This window comes from Mustela nivalis (genome assembly GCF_964662115.1).
Source record: "Mustela nivalis genome assembly, chromosome: 2".
In the NCBI taxonomy this organism is placed as follows: Eukaryota; Metazoa; Chordata; class Mammalia; order Carnivora; family Mustelidae; genus Mustela; species Mustela nivalis.
In genome coordinates, this window is record NC_139021.1 from 135,024,723 (window position 1) to 135,050,213 (window position 25,491).

The window sequence follows — 25,491 nt, forward strand, 5'->3', positions numbered from 1 at the left end:
AAGAAGTTTATAATTAGCTTGCTGGGAGACAGAAGTACCCTTGGAACCTATCTGTTGTCTAACTACTGTTGTAGGCACAGTGAACGTGTCAGATAAATGTTTCGTCCCTCCAGAGGCTGACATCCTGCTTTAGAGGACATTTTCAGGACAATATTTAATTCAAAATAAGAGGACTAGAAGTATTTAAAAGAATTTAAAATTATATCTAAAGAAAAAGAAAGCCTAAAAATAACTGGGCTGCTGCTTCTTTTTTTTTTTTAAAGTAAATTCTATGCCCAACATGGGGCTGGAATCCGTGACCCTGAGGTCAAGAGTTACAGGCTCTACTGACTGAGCCAGCCAGCCCCCAAATTGGGCTTCTTTTGCATTAGCCTTTTGTTTATGACCAACGTGGGATTTTATTTCCAAAGTTATTCCTCAAAAAGAGGAAGTTGCTTTACCTTCATACTTAACCTTTTATCCAACTAGAGTGTCTACAGTGTGAGGGAAGGTCCACCTCTGTCATCTCCTTGGTTTCTAGCAAACTCCCTTAAAGGGAGCACACGATCGACAAACTTCTGCTAAGTTGAACTGGGTTTGCTGACTCTGGTTTTCCCTCAGGCTAAACCAGAGCACAGGTCTCTAACTTGCCCAGGATCAATGGAGTGAAAACTCTGGGAGCACAGACCAGGCCCACCCTTGGTCCTCGTGATTTCCAGGCACTTGCTGTGAAAGGCCTGTGTCGGCAGCCAAACACTTTGAAATTTCTGCTGCACCTCATGGGGAGGAGAGTCCCAATTGTAGCTGGCTCTCTTTTTCCTTGACTGTCCTGCAGGAAAAGCCAAGACAATCCTTTTCTACTCAAGGGTTGGTTTCTACTGGGTTAGTAGACTTCTGTCAGTTCCTCTCTCCATCTTCTCAGGGCTTTGACTTCAGCCATGTGCAGCTGAGTCCTTCTCAAGCAGCACACTGCAGCACTGTTTAAATACCAGATCATTTATAAAGAACCACATCTCACTTTTATTTACAAATTAAATATTTATTTAAAATTGGAAGCCAGAAAAGGATTCAAACCTACTTTCCACACTTAAACAAATATTCAAAGAGTACTTAAGAAAATGGCTATCTCCCTTTTTTTTTTTTTTTTTCTTTTTTTTCTTCTCTTCCTTTATTACTTTTTAAAAGACTGGATGGCCATTCTGGCCTGGGACGAGCAAAATGCACTAACTGTCCTCAGCTAGAGGCCTCTCAGGATCTGAGAGTCTGTGGCCCCTCCAGTCTTGTCCTCGCAAGTGGCTGTCATTCTTCTACAGACCCTGGGTCCCTGTATCCACTCTCAGAGAAACCAAATCAGAACCTGGGGTCCTTACACTCGAGAGCACAAAGTGGACTCAATGCTCAAACCAGGGCTAATGTTCCAGCATCTTGTAAAAAGCTTCTGGACAGCTAGGAGGAAACTTTCCTATAGACCTTAAGCACCAGGAACTGGGAAGGGAGATGCTGGGAAAGCAAGGTGTGGTCTCTAAAAGACCCAGGCTGCTCACAGGTCAGCATCTTCTGAGCAAACTCACAGGCCTCCCTCATACACACTGGTCATCACCTTGACCTTCAAGAGAGTCCAGAAAAGTTGAACCGCACACGTCTTGCTTTGTCGTCCCCCGCTACCTTTCGCAGCACTTCCGTCCAACCATGCCATTCATTGTTATATACACATTCCCCATTCTAAGAGGTTCTGCAGCCACATTAAGAGCAACTTGGAAAACAAAGAAGGGGGAAAAAAATAAAACCCATCCATAATCCTACCTCTCTTGCTAGTCTTTTTTCTTACATAATTTAAAAATATCATTATAAGCTACATCCAAGTTGATGCCTTACTTTTAAAATAAATAGCATTTTGATTTTTATTCTGGTTCTCAAAGCAATGCATGGTCTACATAAAAAAGGTAGAAAACACAGAAAAATATATAAAATAAAAGTTTCCCAAATTCCCATCACCCGGTGAAGTTACTATTAACACTTCATGGGGTTTCGTCTATCCACATAATATATACTGAATATAATCAACAAACATACTGTTTTTTTAAACAAAATTTAGATGATAGTGTACATACTGCTTTATATCCCATTTTGACCACTTGATATAAAACACATGATTATATAGTCATGAAAAAATGTAAAGGTCTAGTAAATGGGTTTCCTGTAATTATTTAGTCATTATCTTATTGACTTTTGAAATCGTCTCCAATTTTTTCAGTTAGAGATAATGTTATGATGAACATCCTTCTGCTTTCAATTTTTCCATATTTTGAATTATTTCTTTTTTCTCCTAAAGTTCATTTATTTTTGTAATCTCTACACCCAGTGCAGGGCTCAAACTCATGACCCCAAGATCAAGAGTGGCATGCCCTTCCAACTGAGCCAGCCAGGTGTGACCTTGAGTTATTTCTTTGGGAGAAATTCCCAGAAGGAAATTAAAGGGTAAAACCAGCAGTAATAATTTTACAGCTTTTGACATGCAGGCTGTTTCCAAAAGGGCCACTGCAATTTACTCTACTATCCCAAACTTAAGAGTCAAAATGTGGAGGCTCATTTCAACTTGCATTTCACTGATACTAGTGAGGCTAAACCTCCACATTTGTTAACTAGTTCTACCTCCTCTTCTCTGGGTTGTCAGCGCAACTTCTCTGACCATTTGTCTACTGGGCTTTAGGGGGAACTCTTGTCTGCTAGGCAGAGCTTTTTGTAGAAAAATAATATTAACCCTTCCCATCACACCGCTGTGAATATTTTCCTCAACCTGCTGCTGGCCTTTCAATTTTGGTTGGTCATTCCCTTCTTAAATATTTGCATCTTTGCCTTTGTTCCCACCACTATATTCAAAGTCTTTTCTCATGCACAAAACTCGCGGAGTGCATAGCAGGGTCAGACACTAGCTTCCCCACACATGTTCTTGTTTGAAGTGATTTATTTAACCATTTGCTGGCCCTGCCCTCATCCTTCTCAGTGCTCCGTAAGGTCCAACACTGTTGCACACTTCTGTTCTTCCCCCACCTTTTCTGTCTTTTCTGTTTCCTTCGATGACTCTTCTTCTTCCAGTCTCTCAATGACAGATGGCCCTGAAATTTTGTCTTTACTGAACTCTTAAACCTTCACGCACTTTAGATTCATATGGGAGAAAGGGAGTATTAATAAAATTCAGATTCTGCCTCCCACCCAAGTCTTCCTGAATCTGAATTCCAGGCTGGACCCTGAGAGCTGTTATCTTTTTAAATTAGCTCCTTACACTAATAGTGCATGGCTGCACCTGACACTCATCCCTGGGGCCAGCCCTCTAGAAAGTTCCATCAGAAACCTATCCTTCAATGGCTCCTTTATCCATCTTTTCACCACTGTCTAGGCTGGTATTGCTTTATTTCAGGTCCAAAATATTTATTTATTTATTTAATTTTATTTCACAAAGTAGTGAAATCAGTCTTTCCTTCAGCCTTTCAGAGCTACTGAATTCCCAGAATCATCGCAGTTTCAAACCTCTATATCTTACGCTATTCCCTCTGCCTGGAATATTCTTCCCCCTTTCCTGCTCACTTCAACCTAGCAAGATCCTTCAACTCAGTTCACAGGCCATCACATTCAGGAAGATTTCCTGTTTTAGCATGAATTCTGGTATCTGTTCCTCCAGGGCCCACCCTTATCACACCTCCTTCGACAGACCTGCCCAGAGCACGCAGCACTGCTGGTTCCCCTGTCTCTCCCCTCTAAGGTCTCTGAACACCTTAAAGGGTGGATTATGTCGCTGTCTTCCCAGCTCCCAAAGCATGGAACTGGCTGAGGAAGTGAACTCATGGAATTCATTCACACGAGTCCCCATCAGCATGGCCAGTGCTGACCTCTTCCCTGGGCCACCTCAGGTACTTCCCAGCACCTTAAAAGTCCTCTCCCCACAGATCTTCACCTGTCTCTTCATCTCAGGAGGGTCCAAGTAAAACTCTTGCTGTCATCATGGACATTCCTTCACAACCACTCCCATTTCTAGCAGAGGTACCACCAATCCTTCCAACATCCAAGGAGCTTTGACATCATCCTTGATGGGTCCTTTCTAACACATCCGGTGTGAACTTTGACACATCTCTACAGGGGAGCTAATATCTAGTCAGTGCCTTGCATCCCTGGTGACAGCTGGGTCAGTTCTCCATAGGTAGGGCCTGTTCCCGTTGGTCAGTTCCTGGGTTCTTCTGGTGGTTAAATATTTTCAACATCAATCCTTTCTATTTCTAACCACCTTTCCTTCACCCTATGCCCAGATTACAACAAATCCTAATTGAGACCTCTGTGTCTAGTTCCCACCCTCTTCTATTCATCCTTATACCCTCAGCCAAATCCTTTGAAACCATTGCTCTCATCATAGCTTCCCTGCTCAGTGGCCTACATTTCCTGTGGTCTGACACACAAACCTCCAAACCCACCACCCTACCAGACCAATCCAGCTGTAATTTCGACATCCTTCCACCACAAACACCATGTTCCAGTTGGGCAAAAAACATCAATATATAGAACAGAATCCATAAAAATATTTTGTTGCTTTTAAGTTATAGCAGGAACACCTTCTCCTTTTAAAGAAAAATGTACCAGGTAAAAAATGAAAGGTGTGCCTTTCCACCCCGTCCTCGCCTCCAATCCCATTCTTTCGAGGCAATCGCCGACTGGACTCCAATCTTCCTACATCCTTTAAGTTTTCTCCAGTAAGTTTTTGCCCAGTAGTTTCTTGGACGGAGCCATGCAATGTAAGGTCTAGTACCACAGACCAGACAGTGCTTAGCTGATTCCAGGTGTGTCCAATTTCCTCTTCAATTAACCTTGTGACTTCTCAAAACTAGATGAAAACTACATCAACCTCTTCTCCTTCTGGTGGGCCCCTAGAACTGAGTACAGCCCTGGGCCTCTGATAGGAACTTATTCAACACTTTGTAAAGAATAACTGATTCTAGCTTCTTTCCTGGATAGAAATATGCAAATACTTTCTCCAACTAAGCCTGGCACCCTTTCCTAACTTGGTTCCACCCATTCCAGTTCACGTCCCTAATACTGGGAGGCTGCTGGTCACCCCCAGATCCATGTCAGCTGGTGTGTGTGGAGCTCAAGCTCCCCTCCTTGGTGCAGAAGCACACAGAAGCAGGCATGCAGAGAATGAGGGAAAGAGGAAGGAGAGCGGGGAGGGGAAATGGGGCACAAGTGTGTATCTCAGCTGGGGACAGACGATCCTGGGGAAAGGCCCAATTTAAGCTTTTGTTGGAATATAAAGGTTTGGATAATTTCACCGTTTGAAATACTCGATGGTGTAAATTGGTAGGCTTCAAGATGGTACGGACTCCTATCCAGTGCCCTAGCCCCAGGACCCGTTCTGCCCCCAAAGCATTTATAGAACACTCTGGGCCCTGTGAGGACCCCTAGCCACCTCTCCTTCCCCTTCACCAAGCAGCCACCCCCACCAGGGCTTTCCGCTGGTCCCCGTGGGACCCCGTTCTCTCCTCTTGCTGTGATCCTACAGGAAAAGCTCCCTCACCAAATGGGAATGAGCTGTGATATACCACCTCCTTTGCCTGTTTCTGAGGAGCCTATGCCTCTAGAAAGTTTAACACACTTTTCACTTAGTGGCATTTGAGCTGGGTTCTGGAAGTGCTTTGGAGATGAGACAGAAAAACTAAAAGGATAGTGGCTTCAGGTTCCAAGCCCTATACCCTGAGTCAACCAGGCCTACTTTGCTTTCATTTCATATAAAGGGTCTGTGCTCCAAAAAGAAAAAGGAAAAAAGAAGATTACCCAAATGACCTCAAAAACCCTGAGAGTAAAGTCGTGGAGAGGAGGCATGTGTCTGCCGTGAGGTTCAGGACTGAGCTCTAGGAAACCAAAATTTAGATCACTTCCCCTGAGTCTTTACGCTCAAGCTAAGGTCAAAAGAAACGCATCTTTCTTTTGCCCTCTCAGGCCAATGGAACCTGCTGTTCTGAGCACAAAGGTTTCTGGTTTTAAAGCAGAAAAGCAAGGATAGGAAGGTTCCTGGGGGAAAGGAGGAACAAAGCTAAGAACCCCCCACAGAGACTGTAGGGAGAGAGGCCAGTCTCGGGCTACAGGGATGCAGACACCTACCTTGACACCACCGTCCGACTTCTTGTTCAGTAGGCTTTTGGCAGCTGTGAAAACAAAAAGAAAAATCAAGCCTCTTGCATTGTACGCTTCCCTAGCCTGAAGTCTGGCAGCCGGATCCGCAAGAGTCTGCTGTGTCTGACAAGGGGGCCAGGAGTCTCCTGAAGCCCCTGGAAGAGGCCCTTCCTGGGAGCCCCAAAGCAAGAAGGGCATCTCAAGCTGCTTCAGACCCTCTGGGTGGCACCCCAGGATCGCTCCTGCCACAGAAGAGGACAGGGACACACTGCACATGGGAGGAGAAACCACATTCAGTACAGGAGCTGCCTGGGGTACTGGGAACTCTGCCTTCAACCACTTCCACCCACGTCTGGAAGTAGCAGAGTGCCAGAGTGAAAAGTGAGGGCTCCGTCCCTAGATGCCACGGAGTTCCTCAGAACGGCCAAGCTGGAAGGATGCAAGACATCTCCTGAGAGCTCTTAAGAAACGAGAGTGTCACAGTTCACAAAGGAGACCAGACGTGAGGACAGACAGACACAGACACAGAGACCAGGACCACCTACAGGAGGATTTTGCCGGGGGGTTGAAGCCTTGACTGGGCAGGTCCTCACCAGGATGACGGGGTCCTATCCACCCCTCTTTCCTCAGTCTACTCTCTGGACCCACTGAGCAGGAAAGGCTGGGCAGAATAGCGAGGTATTAAATGGATTCTAGCCAGGCACAGGAAGAGGCTCAAGGCTGATAGGCTTTGTGTAGGAAGGTTGGTGACACCTGCTGGTCACCAAGGCCACAGGTATGTAGCAGACAGTGGATGGAGGAGTCTGGGAGGCACAGAGACCAACTGTATGAGCCACCTGGACTTCACTGGCTCTACCAGTTGCTCCCTGTATGACCTTGAGTGAATTCCTTAACCTCTCTGAACCTCAGTTTCTTTATCTAGAAAATGGGATAAAATAGGGCCTAGGTAATAGGCCCTAAGGGGACCATGAATGAAAAGCACTAGGCAGAGTGCTTGGCATGTAGCAAGTACTCACTAAGTGTAAGCCATTGTCACTATTACTGCTGCCGTTCTTCCCTCAGGTGGCAATTCCTACCCAAGTTGGGGCCCATCTCTCTCCAGTGAGAAGAGGGATCCCACCCTCACAAGAATTCTGACCTCCCCAAATGGCCTAGGATCCTATCTCCAGTCATGCTGGGGTGATCTGAAACTTATTTTTTTAATGTGTTTACTATGATGCCTAACCACCTACTGTGTTAGGTGCTTTATATATATCAGAGTTCAGAACTCTGGCTGCCCATCAGAATCACTTTAGGGGAGCTTAACAAAAATCATTATGCCTATCCCATGCCCTAGGGGTTCTGATTTTATTGGTCTGGGGTAGGGGTGTCCGCATTAGGACGTTTGACAAAACTGTCCTCTACAGGCAAGGTTGAGAGCCTTTGACATACATGATCTTAATCATCGCCACATTATTTATTAGCACCACCAGAAAAAGGAGGAAACTGAGGCTGGGAGGGTTGACGAGACTCGCTCGGGGCGTGGCAGGGCTAGGATCCAAACCCAGGGAATGCTCTCCCCAGGCAGCTTCTACGCTCCACAGCCTTTCAGACCTGGAGGCCTGCAAATGTCAGACTTCACAGTTTCAAGGGGCACGGCGCCCCCTATGGGTCTCCCAGCAGTGCTGAAGTAGCCTAGTCCTAGCACTGGGCAGCTCCAGCCACGCCCAGGACTGTCTCTGTGGGGGCTGCCAATGGCCACAGCCCTCAGGCAGGCCAGGCTCTCGGCTGTCTGGAGGAAAGCCTCCTGCTGCCCAGCTCCACGTCCCCAGGCTATTGCCTCCTGAGAGTTGGCAAGCGCCCAGCATGCACGGCTGGTTAGGGGGCTCTGTGACACCAATGCGCTCGCAGATGCCAAGTTAGGTGGTCCGTCCGGCATGCCCATCTCAGCCCGCAAGCATGGGACTCGCCTCCCTGGTGAGCGGGCCTGGCATGCTGGCCCTCCTGGTGGGGTGGCAGGGAGCCGAGGCAGGCGGTCGGGGGACTCATGCCACGTACCTTGCCCGGCCAGGCCGGCGGCGCTCGCGGCAGGCGAGGCGGGGGCGGAGCTCTGCCTGCCAACTGAGGGGATACAATCTCTCAGTGCACAGAGCTGCCGCAAAGCCACAGGGGCCAGTCAGCAGCGAGCATGCCCCAGCACGAGGCGCGGGAGCCGCTGGCCGCCCACGCACAGCAGGGCCCAGGCGGCGTGGCCAAGCCAGCCGAGCTGGGGGAGCGAAGGCGCCGGGGGCAGGCTGAGGAGCAGGTGCGGCCAGCCCTGCAGCAGTCTGGGGGCCTGAGAGGATGGGGTTCGGTCAGGGTGTAGGGATCACCACAGCTCTAGCACCTGGCCTGGGAGCGCCTAGAGAAGGGTCTACAAGGGAAAGCCTGAACTGGGGAGAGGTGGGGTCCTTTCTGAGGCAGCCAAGCTAGCTCGAGGCTGTGAGGAAAGGGAGCCTCAGCTTCAGAACTGCCCTCTCTAGGGGACCTAAATGACATCAGAGAGCCCTTTCCTCTGGCCATATTCCAAACATTTGGGGCCCACGGAAGGCACATGGCCCTCATGCAGCTAAAGTTCACTGATGGGCCCCAGCTCCCTATTCCTCTCTTAATCCTCCAGTTCCTTGGAGACATGGTTTGCTTTCCTTCTTCAAGGCAGGTAGCCAGGACAGACCATTTTTCTCAGCCTGTACTTCAGTATTCCAAGGGTGAAGATGCCAATAAATGAGCCTCCAGAAAGAAAACAAAAGCTGCTGAAGCTATACATTCTATAAGCTCTGATTCCACAATTAGCCAACTTGCTAGAGTCCAGATTGCACCCCCTATTTGGGGTAGACTCGGGAAACAGCCTAGTTCATGCCTTAAAAAACACACACAGGTGCTCTTCCTTCTTGATTTTATACCTGGTGACACCTCTTTCTAGAGAAGCTTCTAGAGATAGGCTCCGCCCCCAACTGTTCCAGAGTCAGGGCAGCAGAGGACATCCTATAACGCTTGCAGCACTTTTTCAGTCTCCTCTGTCCCAGGGCAAAGTGAGCTCAAAGGCAGACAAGGTCTGGGCAACAAGGACAGGAGGAGGCTTTTTAGGGATGAGTGAAAGTGCTTTGTCCTCACAGAGAGGCCAGTCTCCTGAAACCAGGATACCAGTTTCCTGAAATGGAATGGAGGTGGGGGAGGTTGATGTATATGGAGGCCATGGGACAGGGCACATGCTACTGATTTCCCAGTCTAGAAAATAAGTAGTAGCCTATTATCACATTTCTTCTATTCAGAGATACAACAGATCACCCTTCTAGTTGGGCACAGAAATGCCCTCAAGCGTCCCCTAGAAAGGCTCTCACACTTCTGAGAAAGTAGAAGCTTCCAGTAATTCTGAGGACAAGCCTGATGTGGAACTACAGCTCCATCTCCATTGGAGGCATCCAAGCTGTGCCCTCCCGCTCTCCTTTGTGAGAGCTGAATCCATAACAATAGTCTTCCCCTCATGGATACCCACATAAGAATGAGCCCCAAACCAGGAGCACAGGGAACGGACCTGAGGTGGGACACATCCCTGGCTCACTCGCCAGTCCTGCCCCTCTGGTGCCTGGGGGGTTAGAGGCTTCGGTTAGAGGCTCACCTGTGGTATCCTCGGACCCAGGGCCCTTAGGTTACCCTGAACCAGCACAGACAAACCCCTCAAGCTCAAGGGAGCAACCTTGGCCCAGGGCGGCTGCCATACAATCCTGTCTCCATATCAGTGTAGAAGGAAAGCAAGGGAAGGAATCCCACTGTGAGAATGAGAGAAGGGAGTCTTCAACCAAAACAGTGGGGCTGGGGGGTTGCAGGGCTGGGGAAGCTGGGTGAGGGGTGGTGGGCAAGGTGGGAAGAGACCTTCTGTCTTCAGTTAAGTTCTGACATTAACCTTTTCCTCACAGAAAGCCATTCTGCTTCCCTACTGAGAGCAAACAAGATGGGGGTTTGGGGTGGGGTGGGTGGGTGGAGTGTCTTGCATCTTAAAAAGAAAGGCCAAGTGATTTACAAATGACTGGTCCCAGCTCCCCCAATTTCTCCGTCAAATTTAAGTAACTTGCTTTCCCTCCATCCTGCTGCTCTTTCTTTCTTCACTTTTACAGCTAGTATCGCAAAGCATATTACAAGCAGTCTCTGTAAAATGTTTAAACATCTGGAAAAATTTCTATTAGTCATCTCCACTTAGACACAGTGAAGTAGAGAATCGTCCCAGTAGACAAATTAATGGTGGGTGAGAAGATTCATTACACCTCATCTCTTTCTTTTCCCCAAGCCATTGTCCAATACCCTATCGACTGGCTAAAATCCTAAAGTGCTGAGAGTCTTTAGAGAATTAAAGAAGAATCCCCAGGGGCAAGGGAGATGGAAGGCTGGGCAGTTTACTCCTTGGGAGGGTGTAGGGAATAGAATTCATCAATGTGAACCCAAGAGAAGTCCCCCAGAATGTCAAGTTGTAGGACCCAGCAGCAGCAGCCCCCTTAAAACAGGGCCTTCTTCATCTTGGTCAAGGTGTTGCCTGAAGACACCCAGCACTGGGATGGCAACACCCCATTCTGACCCACTCACCTCAGTAGAATTAAAGTGCACAGCTGGGGAAACATACCTGAGAAGTTTCTGGAGACAAGCATGGTCGTGAGGATGGCACCCTGGGGAAAGAAGAGGGGCCTGTGAATTCAGCTGGACTCTAGAAAAGCAAAAGTTAGGCAGAGGGCAGCTGCTGGCCAGAGCTTCAAGCCCTCAGGTCTTTGGGGCCCCCCAACAGGTATAACCTTCAGAGCTCAGCTCCAGCCGCAAGGGAGCTTTCTCTTGTGCTGGGGTAGTGGGTGGACTGTCAAAAGCTATGGTTTCAGGATGTCGGCAGCCTGGAAAGGCAAGACTCACCTTCAGTTTTCTCCGAGCATTGAACTTGCGTAAGCACTCCACAGTCTCTTGACGATGCATCATGGATGCCACTGTGGATCGTTGCTGGAAGCCAAACAGACACGCCTGTGAGCCCTCCAGCCGGGCCCCCTGCCCCTCACCCTAGTCCCAGCACTGATCGCTGTGTGCTCAGCCGCCCCAGAGTTGATCTGAAGGTAAAATGAAGTCATAGATGTGAAAATGCTTTTACAAGAAAAGCACTACCCCAAACTCAAGGTTATTTAAGGACAACAATCCAAACACAAAAACACCACGGAGAATTGATGCTAGATGAGGAGGGTGCCTGAGACAGCACTCTCCCCTTCCTTGGGAAATGGAAGCTATGAAAAGGAAGAGAGTATCCTGTGTGCTGTGATCCTCACACAGTCACTCCTTCAGCAACTGTTTACTGAGCCCCTACTGCGTGCCTAGGCCTCTCCTTAAAAATTTAAAAACTCCCCTGACTCATGACCTTCTCTGTATAATGCCATTTCTTTCTCTCTTCCTCCTCATGCCCTATTCACCTCACTGAAGAAAGGTTTCAGTCTCTCACTCCACTGCATCAGTCAGTGAAATAATGAAACTGGGCTTCAACTGGTCAGAGTCCATGGAGTCTTTCCCGTCTTTATCAGGGATTCTGTGGCATCTGATTATAGATGCTCCCTTACTGAGACCACCTGTTTCTTAGGGTCTCCTACTCCTGAACCTCCTTCTGCCACAGAAGTTCTCACTCCCAGCCTCCTTTGCTGGCGCCTCTAACTTTGCCTGTCTTTACGTGCTGGTGTTCGGTGGCCATTCCTTCTCTTACTGAAGCAAATACAAGCCCGTAGTGGGAATTCGATCAGTGTAAAAAAAATCCCATTTATTTCCACACCACCCACACAGATATGACCACAACCTGCATTTCCAATTTTAACTTCTTTTCTAATTTCTGGAACCACATTTCTAACTACCCAACTATGTCTCCAGCTAGAGGTCCTCAGACACCACACTCAGTCAAACGAAGATCATCATTCTTTCTCACAAACTGGCTCTTCCTCTGGTTTCCTGAGTCAGTAAATGGCACAACCTTTGCTTATTACCAACTCAAAATCTGACAGTCCCTGTGGGTCCCTTGCTCTTCTTTACTCCCTAACTCCAACTGGTCACTAAATCCTTTTGAGTCTACCTACCAAACATGTCTCAAATTTGTCTATTCCGTGCCACGCCACCCAGGCTATCACTACCCTTAGCTGAGATCTCATCCGGTCTTGCTCAGGCAATTACAACAGCTTCCTGAACTCCCTGCCCCAGCCTCCTCTTAAGTTCCATTTTGTACACAGCTTCCAAAGTGACCTTTCTTAGCTGTGTATTTTATGCCCTCTTTGTTTTGTTTTAAATTTATTGATTTAAAGACAAAAATTTTCTTTTTAGATTTATTTTATTTATTTATTTGTCAGAGAGAGAGCACACAAGCAGGCAGAGCAGTAGGCAGAGGCAGAGAGAGAAGCAGGCTCCCTGCTGAGCAAGGAGCCTGATGCTGGGGTCAATCCCAGGACCCTGGGATCATGACCTGAGCTGAAGGCAGCAGCTTAACCAACTGAGCCACCCAGGTGTCCCTGTTTTTAATTTATTATTATTTTTTAAGATTTTATTTTGGGGGCACCTGGGTGGCTCAGTCAGCTAAGTGTCTGCCTTTGGATCAGGTCATGATCTCCAGGTCCCTGGGATTGAGCCCCACACTGGGCAGGGAGTTCAGCGGGAAGCCTGTTTCTCCCTTTGTCCCTTCACCTTCCCCTGCTTGTGCATGCTTTCTCTCTCTGTCAAGTAAGTAAATAAAATCTTTAAAAAAAGAGAGAGAGGGAGATTTTATTTTTTTCTAAGCTATCTCGACACCCAATGTGGGGCTCAGACTTACAACCATGAGATCAAGAGTTGTATGCTCCACCGCCTGAGCCAGCTAGGCGCCCCTTTGTTCCCTCTTTAAATCCCTTAAATGGTTCCCTATGCTTCCTGAATAAAATCCAAACTCATTAGGCAGAAACTTGTATGTCATGGAATCTTTCTGGCTTTGTTCTCTTGCATTTTTGTAGGCGTATCTTCATCTACAACTAAACTACTTAACATTCCTTCAACTTGCCACAATTTCCCATGACCTTTCACCCTGGCTCATGCTAAGCTCTGCCTGCAGGTTATCATCCTGAGGAACCCCCAGTCAGTTGCCAAGAACCAGGATGGGGTCACCTCCTCCATGCAGCCTTCAGTAATCTCACAGCTTACCAGGTAGCAAGAGTTGCTGTGCACTCGTTAGATTCTTTTATGTACTTCTCACATTGCAGAATGGTTGCCTGTTTGAGTGCCTAGCTCCCCAGATGATTTTTAAGGTCTTTGGAGGAAGGGACCACCCCTCACTCATCTTTCTATCTCTAGGACCCAGGCAGTGACTGGTACCAAAGAGGCATTCAGTAAATATGGGAAAGGACAAATACATAAATGCATCCTGGTTGTCAGAAGGCCTAACTGCAGCAGACCCTCTTCTTAGTTTGAAAACAGACACTTCACTTTATATAATTTTACAGAAGTATTTATGAAAACAGAGTATGTCGATCCACATTGACAGCTGGTGGGGGGGGTGCAATTCTCCTAGGGTGAGTTTTTTTCTTTCGGTCATGAACTTTAAGATGTTCTTTTTAACTCCCAGAGGCCCCTTTTGTTTATTTGTTGGATCTTGGTCACATTTCTGTTACAGTCGTGCGACAGCTGAGATCTGAATATGTACCCTCAACTTGGCAATTCAGTTTGGGTTTTGCCAGCTGCTATTCATCTTCAACTACCCAGAGTCCGAAAGGGTTAACCTAAGCCCTCATCCAAGATCAGAACTAAGTTACACCTGACAAGTGAGTGGAGGGCAAGATAGGTTGAATCTAATGAGGCCACCTGCTTCCTTGAATCCCTCCAGGGCCCCACCCAGTCCCCCTCCCTCTCTGCTGGGTCCCTGCTCAGGGCCCAGAACAGTCATTCCCTGCTTATAGACAGTAGCTATAGACTTATAGACAGTAAGAGGGCACACTGAGGGCTGACATCCCTGAGCCGCTCTACCCCAGGTGAAGACACTTACACAGACCCACGGATGCTTGAGAGCCTGGTCAGCTGTGATGCGCTTTGCAGGGTTTATGGTCAGCATCTGGTTGATCAAGTTCTTGGCTTCAGGAGTCACTGTGTCCCACTCTGGTGATGGGAACTAAGCAGGAAGAGGGAAAGGAGGCATATAACCTCTGTGAGCCTCACACCCTGAAAGGGAGGCTCTTTCTCCCAGCTCCTATAATCGGAATACTCTGTGCTAGCTAAACCTGCCCCGCAGAGAACTGGGGAGGCTCTGGGGCATCCCAGCACCTGTGTCAACTTAAAGGACTAGGAGAGGAAGACAGAATCACGGTTAGAATGCCAGAATATCCAGTCAGAACAGGAAGGGGACTCTAACATGTCCTGGTTCAGCCCTGGTTCAACCACATCTCCTTACTAGAAGGGCCCACTGCAGTGGAGGGAGCCATGCCACTTCTTGCCCCTATGTTGGCGGCACACTTCTCAGGCCATTCTCTGCAAATAATGGATCAAAGAGCTTCGGTGGGCTTCTCGATTTTATAGCTACCAAGAAAGACTGTGAAAAGAGTTGTTCCTGGGATAGGGTGTGGCAAGAATTGAGACCTGTATACCCATCCTTGGGTCCTCAAAGTTCCCTGACACTCCCTGTACCCCACAACACACTGTATATGGCCCCTCCTGTGGAAACAGCCTGAACGTCAAGAACAAACCAGTCCTTACATCATAGGCCCCGGCCTTAATTTGCTGATACAACTTGTGTTGATCCTCATCCCAGAAGGGAGGGTATCCCACCAGGAGGATATACAGGATGACCCCTACGAGACAGAACAAAGGTCACTGGGGTCAGTCACCGACTCCACTGAGGAACCAAGAAAAGCCACAGAGGGCTCAGCCACCTGAAAAGTCAAGGTTATACCAGAGGTGGAAGTGGCTATCAGCTAAAAATGCTGGCACCTTCTGCTTTGCTTCCCTCCCCATGTCAGCAAGCCACATCGGGGATGTCTTTAGGCATACCCCATCCTCTAGGTGTGGGTCAGTCCCTCTTTAGGAAGGATGAAGCATAGGGCATCTGGGGGGCTTAGTCAGGTAAGCCGCTGCCTTTAGCCCAGGTCGTGATCCCAGAGTCCCAGGATCCAGCCCTGCATCGGGCTCTTTGCTCAGCAGGGAGACTGCTTCACCCTCTTCTCCCCATTCGTGCTCTCTCTCTTGCAAATAAATAAATACAATCTTTAAAAAAAAGGAAGGCTGCAGTATAATCCAGGAGATACTTGGGGAGGAGCATGTGATGAGAACAGACATCTCAGGGGCCCTAGAGACAACACCGTGACTTCACAGACACCAGACACTTGTGGGGCCCCCAAGGAATAGCGATGCCTCTTTTTCACCATCGCTGGAAGTTGAGGGCCCTTAACACCAAAAAGCTGAGAGTGTGGAATGGGCTTACCGCACGCCCAGATATCCACAGGTTTTCCATAGGGATCTTTCCTCAAGACCTCAGGGGACAAGTAACCTGGGGTTCCAGCAAAACCTGTAGCAGAAGAGAGGGCAGAGGCACACTGAACCTGCTTTTTCTCTTGTTAAAACCACATCAGCAATCTTCCTCCAGGTCCCTCCTCGTTCCTGCTGTTTTGGGTATATAAGCTCTCAGCACATGGGCGGCCTGAGAGACACAGACTGGGTTTCTTGTAGTGCCCAGAATAAAATCACAGGGCAAGTCCAAGTGCCTACCAGGAACTCCCATTTCTCCCCAGAGGCAGCAAGAATGCGGGCTGACAACAGCTAGATTCACTGCACTGAGTCACCTAGGGCCAGGGGACACTCTGTACCCTCCCCCACTTCTCCAGTCTCTGAGACATGGGCCGGGCCGTGAAGGGTCTGGCTTCCAGTTCTGAAAGAGGAAAGCAGATCAGGAAGAGGAGGAAGGGCGGGGGCCACATTCCAGGAAGACAGGGTCACTCTTACCAAACCAAGCCTGCTGCTCTCCCTGTACTTCGATGGCTAGGCCAAAATCAGCCAGCTTGACGGCGGCACCCTTGCATTTACTCGCCAGCAGCAGGTTCTCAGGCTGAATAAGGAAGAGAAGACCTCGTGAGGCACCGGCCCTCAGACCCTGAGGAAGCCTAGTTTGGGTCCCCGCAGTCCCATCACCTGCCACCAGGTGGCGACTAAGCTTCACAAGCAGGAGACAAATGGGGAGCCTGGGTAGTACCTTCAGGTCCCGGTGGACGATGTCATGCTGGTGGATGTGGTTCACACTCTCCAGAATCTGATGTATACAGTGGCTGCAAAAGCACAAGGAGAAGGAATGTCAGTGCAGGGTTAAGCCACTCATCCACAACCACACACTACAGATGCAACCATGGAAATCTGGGTTCCAGAGTCACAGGGAATCCCTGAACAACAGCTAAAAGCCTGGGACTCTGGACATCATCTAGTTCAACGGATTGTACAGAAGAAGAAACTGAGGGCCATGCATATTAAGTGGTTTATCAGGGGTCTCCCACTAGATAATGGCTGAGAACATACTAGAACAGAGTTCACCATACCTCCTCGGACGGTAAAGGCCCAATATCACCAGTCCATTTCCAAGAGACTGGGGACACTTCTGAGCAAAAGATACCATCTAACCCCTTCTTTCTTTTTTTCCCCCTATAGTAACTCTCCTTGGAGAAGAGGCTTGTGATGGCATCTTAGGAAGGAGAATACAACTGTACCTCAGTTGTTTCACTGAGGTACAATGTTTCACACTCATTCATTTATTTAAACATTTACTGACTACCTCCAGGCACTGTGCTTGGGACCACACAGACTCTGAAGATCAGTAAAACCCTGTGCCTACCATGGTTTATCATCTAGTAGAGGAGATAAGACCCAGCACACAGACACCTTTAAGAAACGATGTCCTTAAGAAGGTTCCAAACAGGGCAACTGAGGAGGATCTGGTAATGATTTTTGATAGAAAAAGATAAACTAACCCGAGTCACCTACAGCTCCTATTTCTTTCCTTTCCTTTTCCTCTCCTCTCTTTCTTTTCCTTCTTTCTTCCTTCCTTCCTTCCTTCCTTCCTTCCTTCCTTCCTTCCTTCCTTCCTTCCTTCCTTCCCTCCCTCCCTCCCTCCCTCTCTTTCTTTCTTTTCTCAAATAGGCTCCACACCCAATGCAGGGCTTGAACTCAATATGGGGCTTGAACTCACGATCTCGAGATCAAGAGTCATATGCTCCATCAACAGAGCCAGCCAGGTGCCCTCTCTGCCATTTCTTTAATCAGGCTGCCCACCTTCCTAAACATCTGACCACACTTGCAGTCAGACTCCTGGCAGGGAGCATTAGCGATCTAGAGCAATGGTGAAAACTGGCGGCGGGGGGGGGGGGAGGCATCTGGTAATACCCGGAGACATTGCTGGCTGTCACAATTAAGGTGGAGATGCTAGTGGCATCCAGTGGGTAGAGGCCAGAGATACTTCTAAAACTCTATAATGCACAGGAGGGGCCCTCACAACAAAAAGTTATCTGGCCCCAAATATCCGTAGTGCTGAGGTTGAGGATCACTGGCCTAGAGAATGAGGCCCCCATTCGCAGGTACTAGCATGTGTGCGGAGCAGGCTTGTGGAGGGGTGCTGGGCTGGTGACCTGGACTTCTGACTCCTCCTCTAAAATCTGATTCTTGGGCTTTCACAAGAGCCAAGGGGTCTTACCGGGCTGCTGGAGGCTAAGGCTCAGGCCTCCTTTCAAGACACAGCCCATGAGTAGGCCAAAGAGACTTTAAGACCGAGCTGAAGAGGCAAGTCTCCACAGAAATATATAATTAGAACAGAGCCAGGCTAGCAGGGAGAGCCTTCTGGCCAAAAATGGCAAAAGTGCGAAGTGTCCCAGCAGAGCCAGGCCAAGCCCACTGGTACAGTCACACACCACCCCTCCCCTCCCCCTAGCCAGCTCGCCCTCCTCCCGCCCGGCTCCCAGAGCTATCACCGCCTCCTCCTGCCCCGAAGTCCGGTCCTCCCCTGCTGGCACTGGAATTCATCTCCCCACTTGAGAATTTTTCCTGAGGCTGAAGCATCTGAAGTTGATCAGCAAACACTGGCCTCTCAGAGTTGAGAAATTTGTGAGGAAGCTGTACTCCCCCACTCTCTAGAGGCAGCCAGAGCTGCCACATATGCCAGATAAGCTGCAGGCAGGATGATCAAAACCAGGTTGTATGGACATCACCCTCAGAGAAAAGTCGGGGCCGGGGGAGGAGCCAAGGCAGGAAGGACCGGCCACACAAACACCCCAGATCTGTGGTGTGGGCGGAATTCTGCCAGGGCTTCCACAGGGGCGGCTGAGGGCTGAGGGATGTGGCCAAGGAACAGTTCTCCAGCTGGAGGAGCCCCACATCAAGGCTGGTCGTGGTGGTCAAGAGACTAAGGGATTCAGGCTGGAATCTCTTTTGAGAAGGTTCCTGTTCATTAGCCCAGATGTTTACACTCCTTCAGAACGCAAACCACGTTTCTTCCATCTCTGGAACATTCCCAGGGTGCCCTGCACACAGTCAAATTGGTCAGAGGAAAGAAGCAGAGTAGGAGGGGCCCTTGGGCAGGCTGGCAAGTACACAGCAGTGCAAAGAAAAGGTATTTCTGGGGTGAAGGGGTAAAGGAAGCTTGTAAGTGCTTCACAAAAAAAAAAAAAAAAAAAAAAGGCTCTAACTTCTAACATCACCCATAAAATGCAGCTCAGGTCCAGCTGTATGGAACCTTTGTCCAGAAGGGAGCTCTTCTGATCTACATCCAAAGACTCTTCAAATAGGCCCAATGCCTGCCCCCCCTGAAGTGGCTGAGACTCACAGTGAACTCAAGGGCCCTTGCCTAACCTGGCATCAGCTTCACTGTAGTACTCTCTGGCCACGATGTCTTCAAACAGCTCCCCGCCAGTCACACTGCAACCAACAGACAGAGAGTGTCAGAGAAGGCAGCTCAGGGGGGCCAACCCCAGCATCCAGCAGGCAACAGGTTACACCACGGAATAGCTTTTAAGGAAATCCCAACTCCACATGCATTCCTTCCAAGAGCCCAGAAAGTGTTTGATCCTTCAATGACATGGGGCTTCTCCTTGGGGTAACATGGGCCCTCCCTTCCTCCTGCACATGTCTCTGCCTATAACCCACAGATCAGCTAATACTCAGGCAAAGATGAATATACAGGGATCTAAGAGAAAATTGTCAACCTACTCAGAAAGTCATAGCTTTATTTGAGACCAATATGAATACTAAGATACACAGCTGCCCAAGAAGGACAGACCTACTCCTAAAGCTGAAGAATAATGAGATCAAGGACACAGAGACCCAATCCCGAAAATACTGGAGAGGCATTTTCAGGAGGTGAAGAGCTACTTTTGAGATATTAAACCACAACCAAAGTGGAGGAGAGACCAAGTGGAGTCCAGTTTATGACTAATAAAAGCCACCTTTAATTTCCCAGAATTTTTAAGGTCATGCGAAGAGCTCTATTCTGTTTCTCCACAGAAGACAACACACCAAGAAACAAGAAAAAAAGCATCTGCACAAGGTGTGCTGCTGAACAGAAATGCGAGTGCAATGCCCTCCAGGGTCTTGAGCCCTGGGGAGACCGTGAGGGAGCAACGCAGTCCCCTCCGCAGCCTGACCATTACCGGAGGAAGGTCAAAATCAAAGCCTTTCCCTCGGGTAAAGGAGAGGGGCCTTGGCAGAAGCTGAAGACCTAGTTCAGGTCTTTCTCCAAGCCTTCATGGTGAGCCAGCTGGAGGGAAAGGCCCCCCACACCCTCAGAAAGGGGCACTTACAGGTCAAACACGAGGTAGTGAAACCCTTCTTCAGAAATACTGTCATGGAGGCGCACTGCAAGAGAGGAGAAGGGGGACAGAGATTAACAGAGAGAAACCTCGGAAACCTACTCCTCTCCTCTCAGCAACCCCACCCCTGCCCCAGCCTGCCAGCCTCCCTGGATGGTCTTCTGACAGCAGTGAGAAGTGGCAACGTGCCCATCACCACCCCACCCCCAAGGCGAGGTGACATGGCTGCAGAGCAGAGAAACCACCAGACCCTGGGTCCAGTGCTCCGACTGCCACTTCGGACTGCCTCAGACGGAGGCAAGAGAGAGAAGGTTTGTGGCTAAGAAATAAGACAAAACAGAGAAAACCAAGAACCTTCCCAGAGGGACTAGTCCCGGAGAAGAAGGTCCTGGGACCTGCTGTGTGATGGTGTAATTCGGGACAAGAGTGGGGGTGCCTGAGGGAGGCTGACCATGGAGGGACAGAGGATGGTAAGACGGAAGGGCCCCAGAGCCCTTCCACAGGAATAGATGGCAGACAGGCAATTAAAGGGCAGGAAAGAAGCTGGAAAGGTAGCGTCCAGCAGGAAGGCGTGGGGAGTGAGGCTAATGGATGGTGAGGGTGGGAGGCAACATGCAGACTAGGCAATGACAACAATCACTGTTTATTCGGTGCTTCTTACATGCCAGGCCTGGGGTTAGGCTCTCTGCAGACACGACTTATTCTACAAGGGTTTACTGAGTGCCTGCTGAGCGTCAGACTCCATGCTAGATGGTGGGACTCGCGAAGGACACAGCGGGTGTCTCTGAGGAGTTTATTTTTCTGGACGACCACCCCGAGAGGAAGAGTCCGTGAAGGCTCAGAGACATCGTATCTTACTGAAGGCCGAAGATGCAATAGGTTAAGATATCAGTCCAGCTCTTTCTGACTCCAAAGATGAGTCTACACCACTGCTCCCTCTAAGAAATGTGGTGAAGCCTGCACAGCCAGGCACCAGAGCAATGGGGCCTGGGAGAGAGACTAACCATGAATGCAGCTGCAGTAGCAGCACGGACAGGTCCGGGAGGCCCTGGCACCGAGCAGACTGGGGCATCTCACCGGCTGCAGGAAAACACTGGCAAGCAGAATCCCTTCCCACTCCCCGCCTCCGGAGCTCCTGGGCGAAAAACCAACCTAATGTCTTCCGAGGTCTCCTCTTCAAGCTTCTGCCCACAAAGCCACCTCAGGCTTAAATGCCAACCCCTGAGCACCATTCTCATGCAAACACAAGGCGATACTGTGGCAAGGCAGTCCCTGTCCCTTCCCTCACCTGAACTCTCCTGAAGGGGAACCTCTATTTGACCTTCACACCAGCCCTAGGCATTTTCAGGAGCACCTCACAGAGCACTTTAGGAATGGCCTGACATCAAAACGACCCACAAAGTTCTCAGATACACGGGAGTCACCATGTCTCTTCCTTGGTGGACCCAGGTTGCCAACTGCCCCTCACAACAGGATCCATTTCTGGTGTCAGACTGTTTCCTCAGGGCTGGGGTGCCTTCCTGCAGCCTCTCCCACCACAGCAAGATCACAAAATACAGGCCCTTGGCCTTTCCTGCAGCTCTGTGGTTCTCAGCCGACAAAAATGAGGACTTGGGCCTGACAGGGCTGGATCGAGGGCCTCTTGACTGTTGAACGCTTCCTACTGCCTGCTTTATTTAATCTGATCTGGTCACTCAACTCTGATCTGGTTGCCCCAAATTCCACCCCCAGCTGTGATTTACCAATGGCATCAAGGGCAGGGGGTACTTCAAAAGCCCTCCTCCTCCAACTGTTCTCTCTGATACTTGGGCGAGCAAGTTCATACTTCTCTAGGCCCCCAGATGACAGAAGGAAGCTATAGTCAAGCCCATCCCCCGCCAAATCAACCCAGGCATGCTCAAGTGAGCTCCCTCACAGCCTGCCAGCCCCCTCCTCATGTGTGCTTCTCTTGTCTAAGTCGGAGTTGCACACGGGAGTCCTGTTGCAGCTGCTGCTCCCTCGCTTCCAAAAGGACTTTCCATTTAATTAAAAATTTGCTATTAAAAAGCATTAAAGTGTGTAATACAAATAATCCCCTGGAAATCAGCTGTCCCAGAAGCTAAAGACCAGCTTCATTAGGGAGGTGACTAACAGTAGCAGGACGGCAAGCTAACAGTACAGCAGGTACGATGCTAACAACCACTCCCAGGAGAGTCCTGCTCCCTGGCCCTGCCTCTCCCTGCCCTCCGGCCCCCAGGTCTGCCCCCCTCATCCTGCACGGCGGGGCTGATAGTGCTGCAAAAAGTCCAGGTGCCCAGGCCTATGCCAAGGCAGGGAGGTACGGGCATGTGCCCTTCTCCAGGAAGGCCACACACAGAGCTCAGGTGGGAGGAAGCAGGGCAGGGGAATCAGAAGAGAAGAGCAGCAGCAGCAGGTTAATCCTTCCAGGACACCCAGCCCAGAGAATGGCTTTGATGTGTGCCCCAGAGCAAGGTACCACTGAGACAAGAAGGGACAGGTGCAAAAGGCCTCATAGCTGAACAAGATACTATCTTTTTTTTTTTCCATTTGTAAAGAAAATTTAAGAGAACTGAGAACAAGAGAAAAAACTTGACTGTGCCACTCTAAGTGCCTACCCAGCAGCATCTTGATAATAACAACCCAAGTGGATCGCTACTAACAGAGGTGATGTGAGAGCTTAGAAACATAATGTAGGTAAAGCACTTGGCACAATGTGCTTTACCTACATTATGTTTCTAAGCTCTCACATCACCTCTGTTACCCCCATCTGACAGGAGAAAAGACTGAGGCCCCGAAAGGAACTCATCCCAGGTCACCCCATGTGGCAGAACTGAGACTTGAAGTCAAAACAAACTAACATCAAGATCCTTAACACTGTGGAATTGCCTGCAAGGGAGACCCTTTCTCTGTCCTCTTGGGCAGAGGAACTACAACCTGTCCCCAGTAGCTCTGGCCGCTCTGATCTGCTCGACAGTGTCCATGAGGTACCTTTCCGGAAGCAGGCATGGCTGCACATGCCACGGACTCGGCAGTGAGGAAGAGAAACCTGGCCCCGCTGCCACGGAGCTTCCGGGTCAATGGGGAAGACGGTCGTGAAACCAGCACTTACACAAAGATGTCGCTACGCCCTACTGCAGAAAGAGCTACAAAGTAGAAGTAAAGGATGCTATGGAGGTGTGGGAAAAAAAAAAATCTTGACACCCAGTCCATTCCACAGTGATTAGATAGCTTGAAGGCCAAGGAGGGCCAGACCACCTCCTCAGACAGAAAGACCTGGAAAAGGATTAAAAAGCATCTACTGCACTTCAGCAATAAAACTAGCTATTTTTCTTTAAAAACTGTGGAGAGAAAAATGGTCCAACACCTAAATACCTTAACGTAACGTTTCATACCTTCAAGGACTAACAACGCCATAACCCACATGCTGTGGCTATTTCCGGTTCTAGAAACCACCCAGCAATATGCCACATTTTAACTAGCAAATCTTGGCTCAAAAAGCTCTGAAAAAGTGTCAGTGTTAAAAGTGTCTGCAGCAAGAGCACAGTGGAAAGGAGGTCCTGCTTCCCGGGGGGCTGGCAGGGAACCGAGGCTGCCCCCCAGGAGCAGGTGGGCAGGACTGCCTGAGGCACAGATCTAGGAGGGCCTGGTCAGGTACCCCATCTTTTTCTTCTTTGCCCCTGCTTTTGCTCCACTTACTGTTAGCTGAATGGGCTCTAGGTCCGAGGTAAATGGCAGCCTGGCGTAAATACCCTGTGAACTGAGCCGGGGCGCTGAGGATTTAGGCAAGGTCCCTTCCAGGAGCTGCGGTCCTGCTTTTCATCGCCTCCGTTCTTTCCAAGCCGAGGCTTCCTTTGCCCGCTGAACCCTCAAACTCGACGAAGAGGCTAAATATTCTGAGGGAGGTCACAGCTACAGACCAGCCAATCCCACATGCAAACCTGGACAACAGGATGGCAAAGCCACGGACACACGGCCCGCACGCCAGCAGCGGGAGCATGCCCTGGAGACCACACTCCGGAGGATGCTCAGGTCCTCCCCAGACCTACGGAATCAGAACCAGAGCTTCACACGATCCCTTGGTGGTGTCTGAGCACATGAAAGTCTCAGTAGTGCTGCTCTAAATCATCACGCCAGACTGGGATTGAATCTGCTGGGGCAACTCAGCACGAAGGAAGACAGAGTCTATTCATTAGAGGAATTTAAAGCAGGGAGGCAAGCAGATCACAGGTAGAACACGCTCCATTCAGACTGGGGACAGGACGACTGCCGGCTCCTCCTCTCCACTCCACATCTCTGGCCACCTTTCCCAAGTTGTTTGAGGTTCTGCAGCACGCCTCCTAACTGAAAAGCTTTTTTTTTTTTTTCCCATCAATAAACTATTTTTTTGAGCAGTTTAGGGTTCACAGCAAAACTGAGTAGGAAGTCCGAAAAACATCCACATACAACTTGCTGCCCCCTCCCCACGCACGGCCTCCCTACCACCAGCACGCCCACCAGACCAGCACGTTTGTTACAATCAATGAACCTACACTACACATCGCTGTCACCCAGACTCTGCAGTTTACGTGAGCGTTTGCTCTTCCAGCAGCTTTTTAACTTCTGGGATAGAATATCGATTAGGGAAGAAAACTGGGGATGCCTGGCTCCTTGCACCAAATATCCTCCTGAGTTCAAGTGCCTTTGAATCTGACTGTAGCCAGAAGGGGACCGTGTGCTCTCTTTCTGAGCTTCCTCAACTCTGCGCCCCTTGTGGGATGGTCCACTTGTATCCCTGCAGGATGGAGTTAAAGAGGCTGGCGACAAAAGGGCCACAGCTCTGAGGGACAGGGCAGCGAAGAGAGTGGAAGAATAGTGAATTAGGGCACAGAACGGCCTCCTCTCTGCCACAAGCCAGATCGGGAGCCATAGCAACCTCAGCCTCCCGGATCCAGTGCCCCACCACATCTCCAGGAGCCCCGGTTCCCACCGGAAGCCATAGAGCCTGGCCGGCCAGCTCTCCCAGGACACAGTCCTGACTCCCCCTTCGCTCTCACTGCTCTTGACCCCAGAATAAGGCCTCAGACCGCCATCCCTCAGGATCTGGGAGCAGCTGTGAAATGAAGCACAGCTCTAGGCAATCAGATGCTGATGAAGGGAGTGTGCCTGGCCTGGCTTGGATCTCTCAGGCTCCCTAACAGGGCAGATGGCTGGGGTCGACAGTCCCCCAACGGCTAGGTCCCTGGGTCCAGCCAGGGGCAGGTGATACAAAGGAAAGAGGTACCAAACCAAGTGAGGTCTAAAAGGTCAAAAGTACGTATTTAATTTCTAGAAAGGCATAGTAAGAAGGGTACGACTGTTTTCACCTGGAATCCCATTTTTGTCCTTCCCGGTCCTTTCTCCACCGTCTTCACCTTACCCTATTCCTTCTAGGGATGCCTCTAGTCACCCATATGTTCCTTCTTCCTGTTCTGAAACTTCCAGGTTAGAGGTCACAAGCTCAAAAGCCTCCAGGTAGGCAGTGCAAACGTGAGGTAACGGGGAGTTAGCGAAGGACGGTTGCCCGGCA

At 49.5% G+C, this 25,491-nt stretch overlaps 1 protein-coding gene across 25 annotated transcripts in view; it reads right to left on the bottom strand.

Annotated features, from left to right (window-relative positions):
* The window catches only part of CAMK2G (calcium/calmodulin dependent protein kinase II gamma), a 54,095-nt gene that overhangs the window by 14,174 nt on the left and 14,430 nt on the right, over window positions 1–25,491 (bottom strand). For 11 of the 25 annotated variants that reach the window (XM_082716906.1, XM_082716913.1, XM_082716904.1 and 8 more), the window contains exons 4-13: window positions 19,938–19,992; window positions 18,991–19,056; window positions 16,355–16,427; window positions 16,108–16,210; window positions 15,590–15,673; window positions 14,866–14,960; window positions 14,162–14,284; window positions 11,047–11,130; window positions 10,769–10,811; window positions 6,124–6,167 (exon numbers count right to left, since the gene is read on the bottom strand). In XM_082716906.1, the coding sequence (XP_082573032.1) occupies window positions 6,124–6,167; window positions 10,769–10,811; window positions 11,047–11,130; window positions 14,162–14,284; window positions 14,866–14,960; window positions 15,590–15,673; window positions 16,108–16,210; window positions 16,355–16,427; window positions 18,991–19,056; window positions 19,938–19,992 (770 nt within the window). Of the gene's footprint in view, window positions 1–6,123; window positions 6,168–8,172; window positions 8,236–10,768; window positions 10,812–11,046; window positions 11,131–14,161; window positions 14,285–14,865; window positions 14,961–15,589; window positions 15,674–16,107; window positions 16,211–16,354; window positions 16,428–18,990; window positions 19,057–19,937; window positions 19,993–25,491 lie in introns of all 25 variants that reach the window. The other 14 variants (XR_014307076.1, XM_082716908.1, XM_082716893.1 and 11 more) reach the window with 3 other exon arrangements.